General features: G+C 36.4%; 1 protein-coding gene across 2 annotated transcripts in view; it reads left to right on the top strand.

Moving 5' to 3' along the window:
- Positions 1–18,476, top strand: part of SLC25A48 (solute carrier family 25 member 48) — a 128,967-nt gene that overhangs the window by 19,531 nt on the left and 90,960 nt on the right. For both annotated transcript variants that reach the window (XM_053717201.1, XM_053717200.1), the window contains one exon: positions 17,456–17,527. Coding sequence is in view for 1 of the 2 variants with exons in the window: in XM_053717200.1 (XP_053573175.1) it covers positions 17,456–17,527 (72 nt within the window). In the remaining variant the exon portion in view is untranslated. The remainder of the gene's footprint in view (positions 1–17,455; positions 17,528–18,476) is intronic.

Genomic DNA, 18,476 nt, shown 5'->3' with positions numbered 1-18,476 from the left:
GCAAAAACGTTGTGCTCCCTTGTAATCTAACATCTATCCTAAATGTTTTAAAAGCATTTAAACTTGTTGTGTTGGAAAAATATTGTTTTGCATTGCCAGGAAAATCCTCTTGAATGTGGTTTATTGTGTTACTTTTTGCAATGACAAATTAGATCCAAACATAAATATCAACTAATAACTGTGCAGCATGTGGGATGTTCAGGGTTCTGCATTCCACAGAATACACTCCAACCTCATTGGGGCATGAGAACACTACAACTTTCCAAGCTAAGTTACAGAAAAATCAGACAAAATAAAAAATGAAAGGTCATTTTTTTTTAAATTATGCATAATTAAACATTCGGTGAGATATTATTAAGTTTTAACCCCTTGAGTGCTAACAACGGCTCTGATCTGTCGCAAATTGTCTAAGTCAGGTGCTAACGACAGCTCAAAGCCGTCGCTAGCACTCTCCCACCTTGAAGGAGATCTAGGGGCTCCCAACCGCTCATATCCCGGTTATCTGGCCTACATAGTGACAGGCATAGACGGGGCTTCACATTTTGCGTGGTGACATCACGCGCAATGACGTGATGATGTCACTGCACAACTTTATTTAAAAAATACAGTAGACAGTATAGGGAAATGGGGCATGCCACTTAGAAGCCTGTATCTCAGGCATCTAAGCAGCTACAGACCCCCAAGACCCACCGTTGGAAAGGTAATCGCCTAACCATTCCAATGGTATGGGTTTTGGGGATCAAAAAAAGTTAAAAAGTTAAAAAAATATATATTTAAAAAAATAAAACCCCCTCAAATCCAGCTTAGCACACGGGTAGGAAAGTGCTTAACACTCAAAGGGTTAAATATATTTAGAAACAAAAACTAATATTTTTGTTGTGGCTCATAAACTCAATGTAAATTTGCCAAGATATAAACTATAGTATCATATATATATATATATATATATATATATATATATATATATATATGATATGTCTGTTGTTAAATAGGTAATATTTATAGGTAATATTATAGGGTGCTTAGATAAAATATTATACCTGTAAGGGCTCTTCTTACTAAGTAAACAGGAGATTATATTGCTGATTTTCTGAAGTTGCTTGTGAAGGAGGTATTCCTCAAACCAAGATCAAGAACAAGCCAGAGTCATTAGCCATCTTAACAGACAGGAACCAGGTGTTAATGCCAGAGGATAGTGCAGGAGAATTATTAGGATACATAGATTCAGAGACAGGAGATCAGTCTGTAGCTGGGTTGCAAAGCACAAGGTGGTACCAGATTAGTAATCCAAAGTATAGTTCTAAGAGTCAGCAGCCAGGTAATACGTCCAGAACAGATATGTCCAGAAATCAGGCCAATGTTGTAAGTGGAATGTAGGGTGAGGATAATAAATGCCAGGAATATTGATAACCAATAACCAAGCTCCAAAAATAGCTTTCACAGTCCATTTAAAACTTCCCACAAGGTCATTACCAATGTTGGGTTCACAAATAACTCTGTCCTCTATTCAGGTTACATACCCTGCACTATGCTTACCACTATATCAACACTGCATCATCCTTAGTACACTCCAAGTAAGAAGCAACGTTACACTCAGGGCTAAGTCCAGCATCTCCACAAGCAAATCATTTTCCATAGACCACCCTAAAACCCTAGTACTGCTACCACCTCAGGGGGTGACAACTGAAAATGCTGAGAAACACTGGTTTAGGAATTCTGATGGCCTTTAATTTTGGCTCATTGTGTTTCAACATTACATTTAAAGGGCAATCATAGTTGAAAAATGACATGCTCTAATTGTTGTTGCTGTTAATATATTTACATATAATATTCAAAAGTGAACATTTACAAGAAATTTAGTGGGGTATTTTGCATTTAATTGTACCTCATTTATTACAAACATAATCGGCTAGATTACGAGTTTTGCGTTATAAGTGAAAAAGCAGCGTTATGGCTCTTTTTCACTACCGCTGCTATTACCAGTTTTGCATGTATAGCTGTACCGCACACTTTTTTGGCCATAACGCAACATAACTACCGCAGCTTTCAAAAAGTCCTTTTTCAATGGGACTTCCATAGAACCGGTATTACGAGTTTGCCTGTCCGGTCAAAAAGTGAGTGGTACAGCCTATACCTTTAAGATCCATACCGTAAACTGAAAGTCAGTAGTTATGGGTTTTGAGCTACAAAGCTGTAACATAAAACTCATAACTAAAGTGTTACAAAGTACACTAACACCCATAAACGACCTATTAACCCCTAAACTGAGGCCCTCCCACATAGAAAACACTAAAATAAAATTATTAACCCCTAATCTGCCACTCCGGACATTGCCGTCACTATAATAAACATATTAATCCCTAAACCGCCGTACTCCAGCATCGCAAACACTAGTTAAATATTATTAATCCCTAATCTGCTGTCCCTAACATCGCCGCAACCTACATTACTGTTATTAACTCCTAATCTGCTGCCCCCAAAATCGCCGCCACTATACTAAAGTTATTAACCCCTAAACCTAACCCTAACACCCACTAACTTAATATAATTAAAATAAATCTAAATAAAAATTAATATCATTACCTATTTAAAACTAAATACTTACCTGTAAAATAAACCCTAAGCTAGCTACAATATAACTAATAGTTACATTGTAGCTATCTTAGGTTTTATTTTTACTTCACAGGCAAGTTTGTATTTATTTTAACTAGGTAGAAGACTTAGTAAATAGTTATTAACTATGTACTAGCTACCTAGTTAAAATAAATACAAATTTACCTGTAAAATAAAACCTAACCTGTCTTACACTAACACCTAACCTTACACTGCAATTAAATAAATTACATTAATTAAATACAATTAACTAAATTACAAAAAACAAACACTAAATTACACAAAATAAAAAAGAAATTATCAAATATTTAAACTAATTACACCTAATCTAATAGCCCCCAAAATAAAAAAGCCCCCCCAAAATAAAAAAAACCCTAGCCTAAAATAAACTGCTAATAGCCCTTAAAAGGGCTTTTTGCGGGACATTGCCCCAAATAAATCAGCTCTTTTACCTGTAAAAAAATTATACAAACAACCCCCCAACAGTAAAACCCACCACCCACACAACCAGCTCCCCAAATAAAATCCTATCTAAAAAACCTAAGCTCCCCATTGCCCTGAAAAGGGCATTTGGATGGGCATTGCCCTTATAAGGGCATTTAGCTCTTTTTCAGCCCAAACCCCTAATCTAAAATAAAAAAAACACCCAATAAACCCTTAAAGGGACACTGAACCCAAATTTTTTCTTTTGTAATTCAGAAAGAGCATGCAATTTTAAGCACTTTTCTAATTTACTCCTATTATCAATTTTTCTTCGTTCTCTTGCTATCATTATTTGAAAAAGAAGGCATCTAAGCTTTTTTTTGGTTTCAGTACTCTGGACAGCACTTTTTTATTGGTGGATGAATTTATCCACCAATCAGCAAGGACAACCCAGGTTGTTCACCAAAAATGGGCCAGCATCTAAACTTACATTCTTGCATTTCAAATAAAGATACCAAGAGAATGAAGAAAATTTGATAATAGGAGTAAATTCGAAATTTGCTTAAAATTTCATGCTCAATCTGAATCATGAAATAAAATTTTTGGGTACAGTGTCCCTTTAAAAAAACCTAACACTAACCCCCGAAGATCCACTTACAGTTTTTGAAGACCGAACATCCATCCTCAACGAAGCCGGGAGAAGTCTTCATCCAAGCGGCAAGAAGTCCTCAACGAAGCCGGGAGAAGTCTTCATCCAAGCGGCAAGAAGTCCTCAACGAAGCTGGGAGAAGTCTTCATCCAAGTGGCAAGAAGTGGTCCTCCAGGAGGGCAGAAGTCTTCATCCAGATGGCATCTTCTACTTCATCCTTCCGACGCGGAGCGGCTCCATCTTCAAGACATCCGGCGCGGAGCATCCACTTCTTCCAACGGCTCTTCAAGAATGAATTCTCCTTTAAATGACGTCACCCAAGTTGGCGTCCCTTGAATTCTGATTGGCTGATAGAATTCTATCAGCCAATTGGAATTAAAGGTGAAAAAATCCTATTGGCTGATGCAATCCAATCAGCCAATAGCATGCAAGCTCAATCCTATTGGCTGATTGCATCAGCAAATAGTATTTTTTCACCTTTAATTGTGATTGGCCAATCTGAATTCAAGGGACGCAATCTTGGATGAGTCTTGCAGGTTTAGAGGCTCCGCACACTTTTTTGGCCTTACCACAAACCGACTTACATAAACTTCGTAAACCCTTTTTTCTATGGGACTTCCATAGCGCCGGTATTACGAGTCTGTCCTGGGAGGCCAAAAAGTGAGCGGTACAGCCTATACCTCCCAGATCCGTAACGCATTCTAAAGTCAGTAGTTATAAGTTTTATGCTACAAAGCTGTAGCATAAAACTTATAACTAAAGTGCTAAAAAGTACACTAACACCCATAAACTACCTATTAACCCCTAAACCGAGTCCCTCCCACATCGCAAACAATAAAATAAAATTATTAACCCCTAATCTGCCGCTCCGGAAATCGCTGCCACTATATTAAACATATTAACCCCTAAACCGCCGCACTCCTGCCTCGCAAAAACTATTTAAATATTATTAACCCATAATCTGCTGTCCCGAACATCGCCGCCACCTACATTATATATATTAACCCCTAATCTGCCAACCCCAACGTCGCCGCCACTATATTAAATGTATTAACCCCTTAACCTAAGTCTAACCCTAACCCTAACACCCCCTAACTTAAATATAAATAAAATAAATATAAATAAAATTACTATTATTAACTAAATTATTCATATTTAAAACTAAATACTTACCTATAAAATAAACCCTAAGTTAGCTACCATATATAACTAATAGCTATATTGTATCTATCTTAGGGTTTATTTTTATTTTACAGGCAAGTTTGTATTTATTTTAACTAGGTAGAATAGCTTTTAAATAGTTATTAACTATTTAATAACTACCTAGCTAAAATAAATACAAATTTACCTGTAAAATAAAACCTAACCTAAGTTACAATAACACCTAACACTACACTATAATTAAATAAATTACCTACATTAAACACAATTAAATAAATTCAATTAAATTAAATTAGCTAAATCACAAAAAAAACCACTAAATTACAGAAATTAAAAAACAAATTCCAGATCTTTAAACTAATTATCCCTAATCTAATAACCATATAAAAATAAAAAAGCCCCCCCAAAATAAAAAAAACCTAGCCTAAACAAAACTACCAATAGCCCTTAAAAGGGCCTTTTGCGGGGCATTGCCCCAAAGAAATCAACTCTTTTTCCTTTAAAAAAAATAGAAACAACCCCCCCAACAGTAAAACCCACCACCCACACAACCAACTCCCCAAATAAAATACTAACTAAAAAAACTAAGCTCCCCATTGCCCTGAAAAGGGCATTTGTATGGGCATTGCCCTTAAAGGGCATTTAGCTCTATTGCGGCCCAAAGTTCCTAATCTAAAAAATAAACCCACCCAATACACCCTTAAAAAAATACTAACACTAACCCCCGAAGATTCACTTTCTGGGAGACGTCTTCATCCAAGAGGCAAGATGTCCTCAATGAAGCTGGCAGAAGTGGTCCTCCAGACGGGCAGAAGTGGTCCTCCAGATGGGCAGAAGTCTTCATCCAGATGGCATCTTCTATCTTCATCCTTCTGACGCGGAGCGGGTCCATCTTCAAGACATCTGACGCGGAGCATCCTCTTCAAACAACAACTTCTTCGTAATGAATATCACTTAAGTGATGTCATCCAAGATGGCGTCCCTTAGATTCTGATTGACTGATAAATTTCTATCAGCCAATCGGAATTAAGGTAGAAAAAATCCTATTGGCTGATGCAATCAGCCAATAGGATTGAACTTCAATCCTATTGGCTGATCCAATCAGCCAATAGGATTGAGCTTGCATTCTATTGGCTAATTGGAACAGCCAATAGAATGCCAGCTCAATCCTATTGGCTGATTTCATTTATTTTTTAGATTAGGGACATTGGCCACAATACAGCTAAATGCCCTTTTAAGAGCAATGACCATACAAATGCCCTTTTCAGGGAAATGGGGAGCTTAGGTTTTTTTAGTTAGTATTTTATTTGGGGGGTTGGTTGTGTGGGTGGTTATTTTTACTGTTGGAGGGGGTGTTTGTATTTTTTTTTACAGTAAAAAGAGCTGATTTCTTTGGGGCAATGCCCCAAAAAGGCCATTTTAACCCCTTAACGACTGAGGACGTGCAGGGTACGTCCTCAGAAAAAAGGCAGTTAATGCCTGAGAACGTACCCTGCACGTCCTCAGTGTGGAAAGCAGCTGGAAGCGATCCTGCTCGCTTCCAGCTGCTTTCCGGTTATTGCAGTGATGCCTCGATATGGAGGCATCCTGCAATAACCTTTTTAAGTCATCCGGTGCAGAGAGAGCCACTCTGTGGCCTTCTCTGCACCGGAGATCGGTGGCTACCTGCGTTGGTGGGTGGGAGCCGGACCGGGAGGCGGGTGGCGGCCATCGATGGCCATGTGGATCTGAAGGGGGGGCGGGATCGTGGGCGGGGGGTGGCTGGGGGCGCGCACGGGCGCGCGCAGCGTGCACGGGGAGGGAGCGGGTGGGAACCGCTACACTGCAGAAAATGGGGATATAAAAAATATAATAAAAAATAAAATCCAAACAATCAGCAAGGTGGTGGGGGTTTGTTTGTGGGGGGTGGGGGGTTGGGGGAAGCTACACTACAGAAAAAAACAAAAAAAAACCCCAAAAAAGCACTTTTTATTGTAAACTGGGTACTGGCAGACAGCTGCCAGTACCCAAGATGGCCCCCAATAAGGCAGAGGGGAGGGTTAGAGAGCGGTTTTGGGGGGGATCAGGGAGGTTGGGGGCTAAGGGGGGGATCCTACACAGTAGCATATGTAAATATGCTAAAAAAAAAATTTCATTTTTTTTTTAAAAACCCTTTTATTTTAGTACTGGCAGAAAGTCTGCCAGTACTTAAGATGGCGGGGACAATTGTGGGGTGGGGGAGGGAAGGGAGCTGTTTGGGAGGGATCAGGGGGTGGGATGTGTCAGATGGGAGGCTGATCTCTACACTAAAGCTAAAATTAACCCTGCAAGCTCACTACAAACTCCCTAATTAACCCTTTCACTGCTAGCCATAATACACGTGTGAGGCGCAACAGGATTTAGTGGCCTTCTAATTACCAGAAAGCAACGCCAAAGTCATATATGTCTGCTATTTCTGAACAAAGGGGATCCCAGACAAGCATTTACAACCATTTGTGCCATAATTGCACAAGCTGTTTGTAAATGATTTCAGTGAGAAACCTAAAATTGTGAAAAATTTTAAGTTTTTTTTTATTTGATCGCATTTGGCGGTGAAATGGTGGCATGAAATATACCAAAATGTGCCTAGATCAATACTTGGGGTTGTCTACTACACTACACTAAAGCTAAAATTAACCCTACAAGCTCCCTAAAAGCTCCCTAATTAACCCCTTAACTGCTGGGCATGATACACTTGTGGTGCGCAGTGGCATTTAGCGGCCTTCTAATTACCAAAAAGCAACGCCAAAAGCCATATATGTGTGCTATTTCTGAACAAAGGGGATCCCAGAGAGGAATTTACAACCATTTATGCCATAATTGCACAAGCTGTTTGTAAATGATTTCAGTGAGAAACCTAAAGTTTGTGAAAAAATTTGTGAAAAAGTGAACAATTTTTTGTATTTGATCGCATTTGGCGGTGAAATGGTGGTATGAAATATACCAAAATTGGCCTAGATCAATACTTTGGGATGTCTACTAAAAAAAAATATATACTTGTCAAGGGATATTCAGGGATTCCTGAAAGATATCAGTGTTCTAATGTAACTAGCGCTAATTTTGGAAAAAAATGGTTTGGAAATAGCAAAGTGCTACTTGTATTTATGGCCCTATAACTTGCAAAAAAAGCAAAGAACATGTAAACATTGGGTATTTCTAAACTCAGGACAAAATTTAGAAACTATTTAGCATGGGTGTTTTTTGGTGGTTTTAGATATGTAACAGATTTTGGGGGTCAAAGTTAGAAAAAGTGTGTTTTTTTCCATTTTTTCCTCATATTTTATAATTTTTTTTATAGTAAATTATAAGATATGATGAAAATAATGGTATCTTTAGAAAGTCCATTTAATGGCGAGAAAAACGGTATATAATATGTGTGGGTACAGTAAATGAGTAAGAAGAAAATTACAGCTAAACACAAACACCGCAAAAATGTAAAAATAGCCTTGGTCCCAAACGGACAGAAAATGGAAAAGTGCTCTGGTCACTAAGGGGTTAAGGGCTATTGGTAGTTTAGCTTAGGCTAGAGGTTTTTTTTATTTTGGGGGGGCTTTTTTTATTTTGATAGGGCTATTAGTTTAAAGATCTGTAATTTGTTTTTTATTTTCTGCAATTTAGTGTTTGTTTTTTGTGATTTAGCTAATTTAATTTAATTTATTTAATTGTATTTAATGTAGAGAATTTATTTAATTATAGTGTAGTGTTAGATGTTATTGTAACTTAGGTTAGGTGTTATTTTACAGGTAAATTTGCATTTATTTTAGGTAGGTAGTTATTAAATAGTTAAGAACTTTTTAATAACTATTCTACCTAGTTAAAATAAATACAAACTTGCCTGTAAAATAAAAATAAACCCTAAGCTAGCTACAATGTAACTATTAGTTATATTGTAGCTAGCTTAGGGTTTATTTTATAGGTAAGTATTTAGTTTTAAATAGGAATAATTTAGTTAATGATAGTAATTTTATTTAGATTTATTTAAATTATATTTAAGTTAGGGGGTGTTAGGGTTGGGGTTAGAATTAGGTTTAGGGGTTAATACATTTAATATAGTGGCGGCAACGTTGGAGGTGGCAGATTAGGGGTTACTAAGTGTAGGTAGGTTGCGGCGACATTGGGGGAGGGAGATTAGGGGTTAATAAATATAATGTAGGTGTCGGCGATGTTGTGGGCAGCAGATTAGGGGTTCATAAGTATAATGTAGGTGGCGACGGTGTCCGGAGTGGCAAATTAGGGGTTAATAAATATAATGCAGGTGTCGGCGATGTCAGGGGTGGCAGATTAGGGGTTAATAAGTGTAAGATTAGGGGTGTTTATACTCGGGGTTCATGTTAGGGTGTTAGGTGTAAACATAAAATGTGTTTCCACATAGGAATGAATGGGTCTGCTTTACTGAGTTTTACGCTGCTTTTTGGCAGGTGTTAGACTTTTTCTCAGCCGGCTCTCCCCATTTATGTCTATGGGGAAATCGTGCATGAGCACGTACAACCAGCTCACCGCTGACTTAAGCAGCGCTGGTATTGGAGTGTGGAATGGAACAACATTTTGCTCCACGCTCACTTCTTGTCCTTTAACGCCGGGTTTATAAAAATCTGTAAAACCAGCGCTGCAGGTAAGTGAGCAGTGAGACAAAACTGCTTGTTAGCATCGCATAGCTCCTAACGCAAAACTCGTAATCTGGCCGATAAAAAGTAACCAAACACACTAGTTTTTTTATTTTTCCATTGTCCAGTTAATCTGGTATAATTTGCACAATCAGCTGACTGTTAGCATCACTGCCAATTCTAATAGTGTAACAGAAATTATGCAGTTCAAATAATACAGATCAAAAGTTATAAATTAAACAAGCTCCCTACTAAAAAGCTTTAAATTCAGAGAATTTAGTCGTGCTATTACTGATTAAATCATTCAACAACCTTGAACAATATGCTTCACCATGGTGGGTAAAATAAAGTCCAACTGGCATTGTATGTTAAAAGCCAGTTCACAGAGGGCATCGGGAACTCAGCAGCATTGCATATCATTAGACTAGATTCACTAAAACTCACTCTCTTGAAGATTCCTATAAATAAGGGGTGTAACCTCATAGGAGGGGCTAGTTGTAAGGTTAGCCTCATTATAGAAACAAATTTACCTGATATTTCACAGCTGCTTCCAGACTTTATTCTGATTGAACTCAGCAACACTAATTTCAGTAATTGTCAATGCCTTTATTATTTGCGTTTTTTTTATTTTTTATTCTATTTTCACACTGATATTGACATTTAAGATCAACTTTTTTTACTGTAGCTGTAATTTAAACTTAAAAATTGTGTTAAAGAGTAATTTACTCACATAATAAAAAAAATATAATTTATAATCATAAAAATCAGTATGTAATATAATTGTGTTTCAAAGCAGTCCTTAACAGAACATTTTATTTATTTATTTATTGATATAGAGACATATTTTTCATTCAGGAGTGTATATATATATATATATATATATATATATATACTGCATTTACCATTAGACATAAGCATCCTATGCACCCGCGTGCACCCCCCGTCAGTCGGAAGTGAACGGAGAGATTGAAATTCCCCACCTAAGAGGTGGAGAACAGGGCAGGGAAGCAGTAGTCTGTGCAAACCTGCAGTTCTGATAAATCATGCATAGCATATTTCTAGAAAGGGCAAGAAAAATTATTATCTTGAATACAAAAAAAATAAAATTTCTTGTTCTATGCTTGTAAATGAATTCTGTACAGCTGTTGGTAGCGTGTGAGTGTAAGTGACTTTGGGTTAAATCAGATGCAAACCTCCCAACAGGCCAGATTTTCAGGATTACCTTTAGTGAGAGCAGGTTAATAGCCATGTTTACTAATCAGCTGATCATTTTGCATGTTCTCCAGTTCAGATATAATAAAAATCTGGCCTGTTAGGGAGGCGTGAGGACAGGCTTGAAAACCCCTGGGCTAGAGTGATAGATGCTCAAAGGTTGCACAGGAGCCTCATTGTAGAGGCAAGTTAAACCATTAAACATTGCTTCACCTAACTTGTTCAGCATGTTGTTTTCAAGTGTTCTTGCCGGTAACATCTGTAGTTGTGTGACATGCCCAATAAATAGTATTTGCATATCAAGCAAGAACAGTTAGCAACATAGATAAACAATAGTTTATGTAAATGTTTGTGGTTATAAAATATTTGCATGTCTGTTTTGTTATGGTACATTAATCTTTCTGGACAGAATGAAAGGTGACTACAGAGGTTGGCTGCAGGCATTCTAGAGCTGTGGTTAGGTTTTTTCATGTAAACCTCAGCAACCTTTCTTTTTTGCATGTGCTAGAATGGACTGTTTTATAGAGGGAATCTTATTTACTATATATTTTTTTGTGATGCTGTTGTGCTTCTAAGTGGAACTATTTCTATGTGCCTAGAAATGTAGGGTTACAATATAGAGCAGGGTCTTGCAACTTGCAGCGGTTATAAGGGACGGGTACAAATCTATGAATTTGATGACATTTTTATTGAAGGTGGGTTATTAAATACAGATTATTTCAACATATTTTTTTATTTTGCAACACAGAGAAAAGTTATTAATTCTGAGGAATTGCTTTCCAGAAATGGTTGGAAGAAATTATCTTAAATGTAGAAATGTTATTTGCAAGCTATGTCCTTAAAAGAAATGAATTAAAGGTAATGTTTAAGATTTCACTCAAGCACAAAAGCTATTGATGCACATGTTTAATAGCGCATTTGAAATCATGAAAACTTTCCAAAATAAAATGATGCACCCATGTTTGGCTGGTAACAATATATATATGGCACCATGAACTACAGAGTGGATAACATCATATATAAATGATGTCCCACATATCATAAAATATATCACACAAAGGACTAGATTTCAAGTGAATGGCTAAATTATCTTTCTCTTCTACATATATCCTCCCTTCTATGAGAGTTAGATTTAAACACAAATGCTAGAATTTTGTCTAAGTCATATCAGAAGGTGAAAGAATAAGGTGTTGGACTAATTTGGAATGATATAGTGTAATTAGTTAATATAGCATTTGTGAATAAGAATTGTTCCAATATAAAGATCAAGGAATATATATGTGATAAGACGAAGTACTTATGCAGGCACCAAGTCTGTTTATATATTTGTGTTTTATATTTATGTATATGTATGTGGAAAAACCAATAAAAATAAAAAAAAATTAAAAAAAAAGATTTCACTCAAGCACAAAAGCTATTGATGCACATGTTTAATAGCTTATTCAAAATCATGAAAACTTTCCAAAATAAAATTCTGCACCCATGTTTTGCTGGTAACAAGATATATATGACGCCATGAACTACAGAGTGGATAACATCATATATAAATTATGTCCCACATATCATAAAATATATCACACAAAGGACTAGATTACAAGTGGATGGCTAAATTATTGCACGCCAAACAAATAACAAAGCAAATTTGCCTGTTTGCGGTGCCCGATAATTAACCAGACATTACAAGTGGCTGGTTATTGGTACCGTGAGCTTGCGGTAACAATTAACGCTTATAAAATTAACCAGAAATCAGATCTCTAGTTAATTTTATAAATGTGCCCCAAATGCCCCAAAATACAATGTAATGTATTTGATTTATTTTTTATTAAAGTAACTGCACTAGGCAGTATTTTGGAGCTAAAGTTGGCGAGAGTGGTGTGTTAGAAAAAATGGCACTGACAAGTGCCTTTACATTGAGGTCTATGGGAACTGTGTGGTCCCAGAAAACACATGCTGTATGTATATGCTAATATACATACTGTATATATTTATGTGTTAATATATTGAGATTACATAATTGAAGGAGCACAATAATCATATTCAATTTATACCCAACCCATGAGTTACATAATATTTTGGTTCAGTTTTAATGCAGTATAATGAAATACATGGCATTAAGAAAGTGTTTAATTGTGGTAATGCCCCAAAATGCAGTGTAATGTATTTTATTAAGAAATAAAGATAGCTGCATCTTTATTTTTTAATAAAGTAACTGCACTAGTCAGTATTTTGGGGCTAAAGTTGTTGAGAGTGGTATGTTAGAAAAAACGACACTAAAAAGGGCATTTACATTGAGGTCTATGGGAACTGTGTGTTCCCAGCAAATACATATGTATATGCTAATATACATATATATTTATGTGTTAATATATCGAGATGACATAATTGAAAAATCATATTCAATTTATACCCAATCCATGAGTTACATAATATTTTGGTGCAGGTTTAATGCAGTATAATGAAATACATGGCATTAAGAAAGTGTTTAATTGTGGTATTATTGATTAAATGCAATGTTTACGGAAATGTTTTAATGAACTATTAATGCTAAGTGGTAATATTTAATACCACTAGCATACTATGCTTATCTTTACAACTTGGTTTTATATATCAATTTTACCACTAGCAGCCAGGACTAGGAATCAAGATTATCCTGGGTTGGGATTAGGTTAGGTCATCGGTGACATTGGGTCATGTAATGGTAGTTGCTGAGATTGATGTGGGGCATGGCTAGGTGGAACCTATTTTCATCTTTTGAATCCGAGACAGTTATAGGAAAGGGATTTAAGCCAGAGGGACAATAAGACAAAGCTTCATGTCATTGTATGGCCTTAACAATATCTCACTAGATCTACAGTTATACAAGAAATACTAGTTAAGAAACAATTCATTGTGTGGTAATATTTAAGAAGAAAGCATACTTCATAATCTAAAAAGAGGCTTATTAAACCCTCTAAACAGAGGACTGGAAATCTACAAACAAGAAATGATTTCTGACCAATCCTGCCACCATTACTCAGCCCATAAGAAACAATTAACTCAACCCATACTAATCCTGACTAATTCCCAAGCCTCCAGGCTCCACAAATACTAAGTTCTAGAAATGCACTTGGAAAAAGGGTGACCATAATTACACCTGCAAAAAAAAATTAAAGAAAAATTAAACTTTGCATGCAACTAGGAAAGAAAAAAGACATCACCAAAATCAATAGTGTACAATCAAGAAAAAAATTGGTGACTTAATAATAGTCAGCCAGATTACGAGTTTTGAGCGCTATAGGAAAATTAACGACCACCACAAAAGTGGCGGTATTCAACCTCCCTATAGCGCTGCTATTACAAGTTTACAAAAAGCATGCTTGCGCGGGCGATATGGTGGCGTTGAGCTCCATGCTTCACCCAACTAAAAGCGCTGCTTTGACGTGCTCGTACATGATTTCCCCATAGACATCAATGGGGAGAGCCGGCAAAAAAAAAGCCTAACACCTGCGATCAATGAAACAAAAGGTTTGTAACGCAGCCCCATTGATGTCTATGGGGAAAGAAAAAGTTATGTTTAAACCTAACACCCTAACATAAAAACCATGTCTAAACAACTCTAATCTGATGCCCACCTACATAAAACTATTAACCCCTAATCTGCCACTAACGATATCGCCGCCACCTAAATACTCTTATTAACCCCTAATCTGCTGCCCTTAACATCGCCGCCACCTACATTACAGTTATTAACCCCTAATCTGCCGCCCCCAATGTCACCGCCACTATACTAAAGTTATTAACCCCTAAACCTCTGGCCTCTAACATCAGTAACACTAAATAGATATATTAACCCCTAAACTGAACCTCAACCCTAATGTAATCCTAACCCTAAGCATAACCCTAACGTAACCCTAACCCTAACAAGCCCTAACTTAAATATAATTAAAATCAATCTAAAGAAAATTTTCAATTATTAACTAAATAATACATAAACTAAATACAAACTTACCTGTAAAATAAAACCTAAGCTAGCTACAAAATAACTAATATTTATATTGTAGCTATCTTGGGTTTTATTTTTATTTTACAGGTACGATTGTATTTATTTTAACTAGATAGACTAGTTAGTAAATAGTGAGTAACTATTTAATAACTACCAAGCTAAAATAAATACAAAGTTATCTGTAAAATAAAACCTAACCTGCCTTACACTAAAAGCTAATATTACAATAAAATAAATTAAATTAAATTAATCAAATACAATTATCTAAATTACAAAAAAATAAACACTAAATTACACAAAATAAAAAACCAAATTATCAAAAATAAAAATGAATTACTCCTAATCTAATAGCCCAAAATAAAAAAGCCCCCCCAAATAAAAAAAAAAACCCTAGCCTACATTAAACTGCCAATGGCCCTTAAAAGGCCCACCACCCACACAACCAAATGCCCCAAATAAAAACCTATCTAAATAAAACTAAGCTAACCATTGCCCTGAAAAGGACATTTGGATGGACATTGCCCTTAAAAGGGCATTTATCTCTTTTACATTGCCCAAACCCTAAGCTAAAAATAAAACCCACCCAATAAACCCTTAAAAAAACTTAACACTAACCCCCGACGATCCACTTACAGTTTTCGAAGACCGGGCATCCATCCTCATCCAAGCGGCAGAAGTCCTCATCAAAGCCGGCAGAAGTCCTCATCGAAGCTGGCAGAAGTCTTCATCCAAGGGGACCAATAGAATTCAAGCTCAATCCTATTGGTTGATTGCAACAGCCAATAGGATTTTTCCCCTTTTATTCCTATTGGCTGATAGAATTCTTTCAGTCAATCGGAATGTGAGGGATGCCATCTTGAATGACGTACCTTAAAGGGAAACTTCATTCTATGTTGACCATTGGAAGAAGAGGATGCTCCGCGCCGGATGTCTTGAAGATGGACCCGCTCCGCGCCGGATGGCTGAAGATAGAAGATGCTGTCTGTATGAAGACTTCTGCCAGCTTCTATGAGGACTCCGGCCCGCTTGGATGAAGACTTCTGCCGGCTTCGATGAGGACTTCTGCCGGCTTAGATGAGGACTTCTGCCGTTGGGATGAGGATGGATGTCCGGTCTTCGAAAACTGTACGTGGATCATTGGGGGTTAGTGTTAGTTTTTTTTTAAGGGTTTATTGAGTGGGTTTTATTTTAAGCTTAGGGTTTGGGCAATGTAAAAGAGCTAAATGCCCTTTTAAGGGCAATGCCCATCCAAATGCCCTTTTCAGGGCAATGGTTAGCTTAGGTTTATTTAGATTTTTATTTCGGGGGTTTGGTTGTGTTGGGGGGTTGTTTGTATTTTTTTTTACAGGTAAAAATGCTGATTGCTTTGGGGCAATGCCCCACAAAAGGCCCTTTTAAGGGCCATTGGTAGTTTATTGTAGGCTAGGGTTTTTTTATTTGGGGGGGCTTTTTTATTTTGATAGGGCTATTAGATTAGGAGTAATTTGTTTTTATTTTTGATAATTTTGTTTTTTATTTTGTGTAATTTAGTGAATATTTTTTTTTTATTTAGATAATTGTATTTGATTAATTTAATTTATTTCATTTTATTGTAATGTTAGGTTTTAGTCTGAGGCAGGTTATGTTTTATTTTACAGTTAAATTAGTATTTATTTTAACTAGGATGCTAGCAAATAGTTAATAACTATTTACTAACTAGTCTACCTAATTAAAATAAATACAAACTTACTTGTGAAATAAAAATAAAACCTAAGGAAGCTACAATATTATAACTATTAGTTATTTTGTAGCTAGCTTAGGTTTTATTTTATAGGTAAGTGTTTATTTTTAAATAGGAATTATTTAGGTAATTATTGTAAGTTTTATTTAGATTTGTTTTAATTATATTTAAGTTAGGTGGTGTTAGGCTTAGGGTTACGTTAGGGTTAGGGTTATGCTTAGGGTTAGGTTTAGGGGTTAATATATTTATGTAGTGATGTGGGAGGCCAGATGTTTAGGGGTTAATAGTTTATTATAGTATATTTCATTATGGGGGGCTTGCGGTTTAGTGGTTAATAGTTTTCTTATATCGGGAGGATGGCAGATTAGGGGTTAATAATATTTAAATAGTGTTTGCGATGCGGGAGGGCGACGGTTTAGGGGTTAATAATTTTATTTTAGTGGCGACGATGTCGAGAAGCGGCGGAATAGGGGTTAATATTTTTTTAAAGTGGCAGCGATATCAGTAGCAGCAGATTAGGGGTTAATACATTTATTTTAGTGTTTGCGATGCAGGAGGGCCTCGGTTTAGGGGTTAATAGGTAGTTTATGAGTGTTAGTGTACTTTGTGACAGTTAAGTTATGAGTTTTATGTTACAGCTTTGTAACGTAAAACTCATAACTACTGACTTTAGATGGCGGTACGGATCTTGTCGTTTTAGACTGTATCACTCACTTTTTGGCCTCACAGCAAAACTCGTAATACCGGCGCTATGGGAGTCCCATTGAAAAAAGACTTTTCTTAAAGTGCGGTGCTTACATTTAGTGACGGCCAAAAAGGTGTGCGGTACACCTATTCTGACAAGACTTGTAATAGCGGCGTTAGGGAAAAAGCATCGTTATGAAGCATAACAATGCTTTTTCACTCATAACGCAAAACTCGTAATCTAGCTGATTGATAATAATAGCTATGGATTTTTTCCAGTTGTGTAAAATGGTTTAACATTGTATTTTGGAGATTGCATTGTTTTAACTATTACATGTTAAGGAACAATAATGCTTTTTTAATGATAATTGTATTTTATTTTCTTTCAGACTCGACTACAAGTTGGTCAAAGTTATGGGAATACATTAAACTGCATTCTTAAAATTTACAGGAATGAAAATGTGAGTGATTTTTTTTTTTATTAATTTATAAAATAAATATCATTATCATTAGATTGCTTTCTTATACAATTTTAATTCCCCTGCATTCTTGATAGTATTCATTATAATTAATACTAGGCAGTAATTTTAAGTAGTGTTACTTTAAATAATATATCGAATACTGATTTTGCTTTACAGGAAGTGGTTCCTAAGGAATTTCTCAGGTGATTTTAAAAACATACACATTTATTTTTACTGGATTTCTGACATTTGCATTTATAAACTGTTTTACAATTGAGTAAATAAACACAAAGGTCTCTATTTAACAAAGTCTGGCGGACCTGATCTGACAGTGCGGATCAGGTCCGCCAGACCTCGCTGAATGCGGAGATCAATACTCTCTCCGCATTTAACATTGCACCAGCAGCTCACAAGAGCTGCTGGTGCAACGCCGCCCCCTGCAGACTCGCGGCCAATGCGCCGTCAGCAGGGGGTGTCAATCAATCCGATCGTACTTTGTGACCGCTGCTTCATAACTGCTGTTTCTGGCGAGTCTGAAGACTCGCCAGAAACACGGGCCGTCAAGCTCCTTTCAGAGCTTCATAGATAGGCCCCTTTGTCTTCTTTCACTTTGCTTTACTTCCTTATACTCTAGTGGAATGAAGATGAGCGGAATATTTCCCTCTTCATTATATGTGTTAGAGTTAATACAAAATGTATTAGAGTTAACCCATGGTGTATAATGATGTCAAGATACCACAAGGCAATGAGGAGCTTTTTTTGTTGGGGAAATGATTAAGGTGAATAGGTGGGTTACAGGTGGGGAATCACATAAGGAGGATTTAAAGTATAATCTGGTAATTAGCAATGGTGACAGTGTATAAAATAGGTACTGTAAATTAGATTTAAGACAAATTGATTGCTATGAAAAGATTGTGTAAAAGTGTGCATTAGTGGAAATAAAAGGAAA

Source organism: Bombina bombina, chromosome 6, assembly GCF_027579735.1.
Source record: "Bombina bombina isolate aBomBom1 chromosome 6, aBomBom1.pri, whole genome shotgun sequence".
NCBI classification, from domain to species: Eukaryota; Metazoa; Chordata; class Amphibia; order Anura; family Bombinatoridae; genus Bombina; species Bombina bombina.
This window is presented reverse-complemented; position numbering and strand designations above follow the sequence as displayed.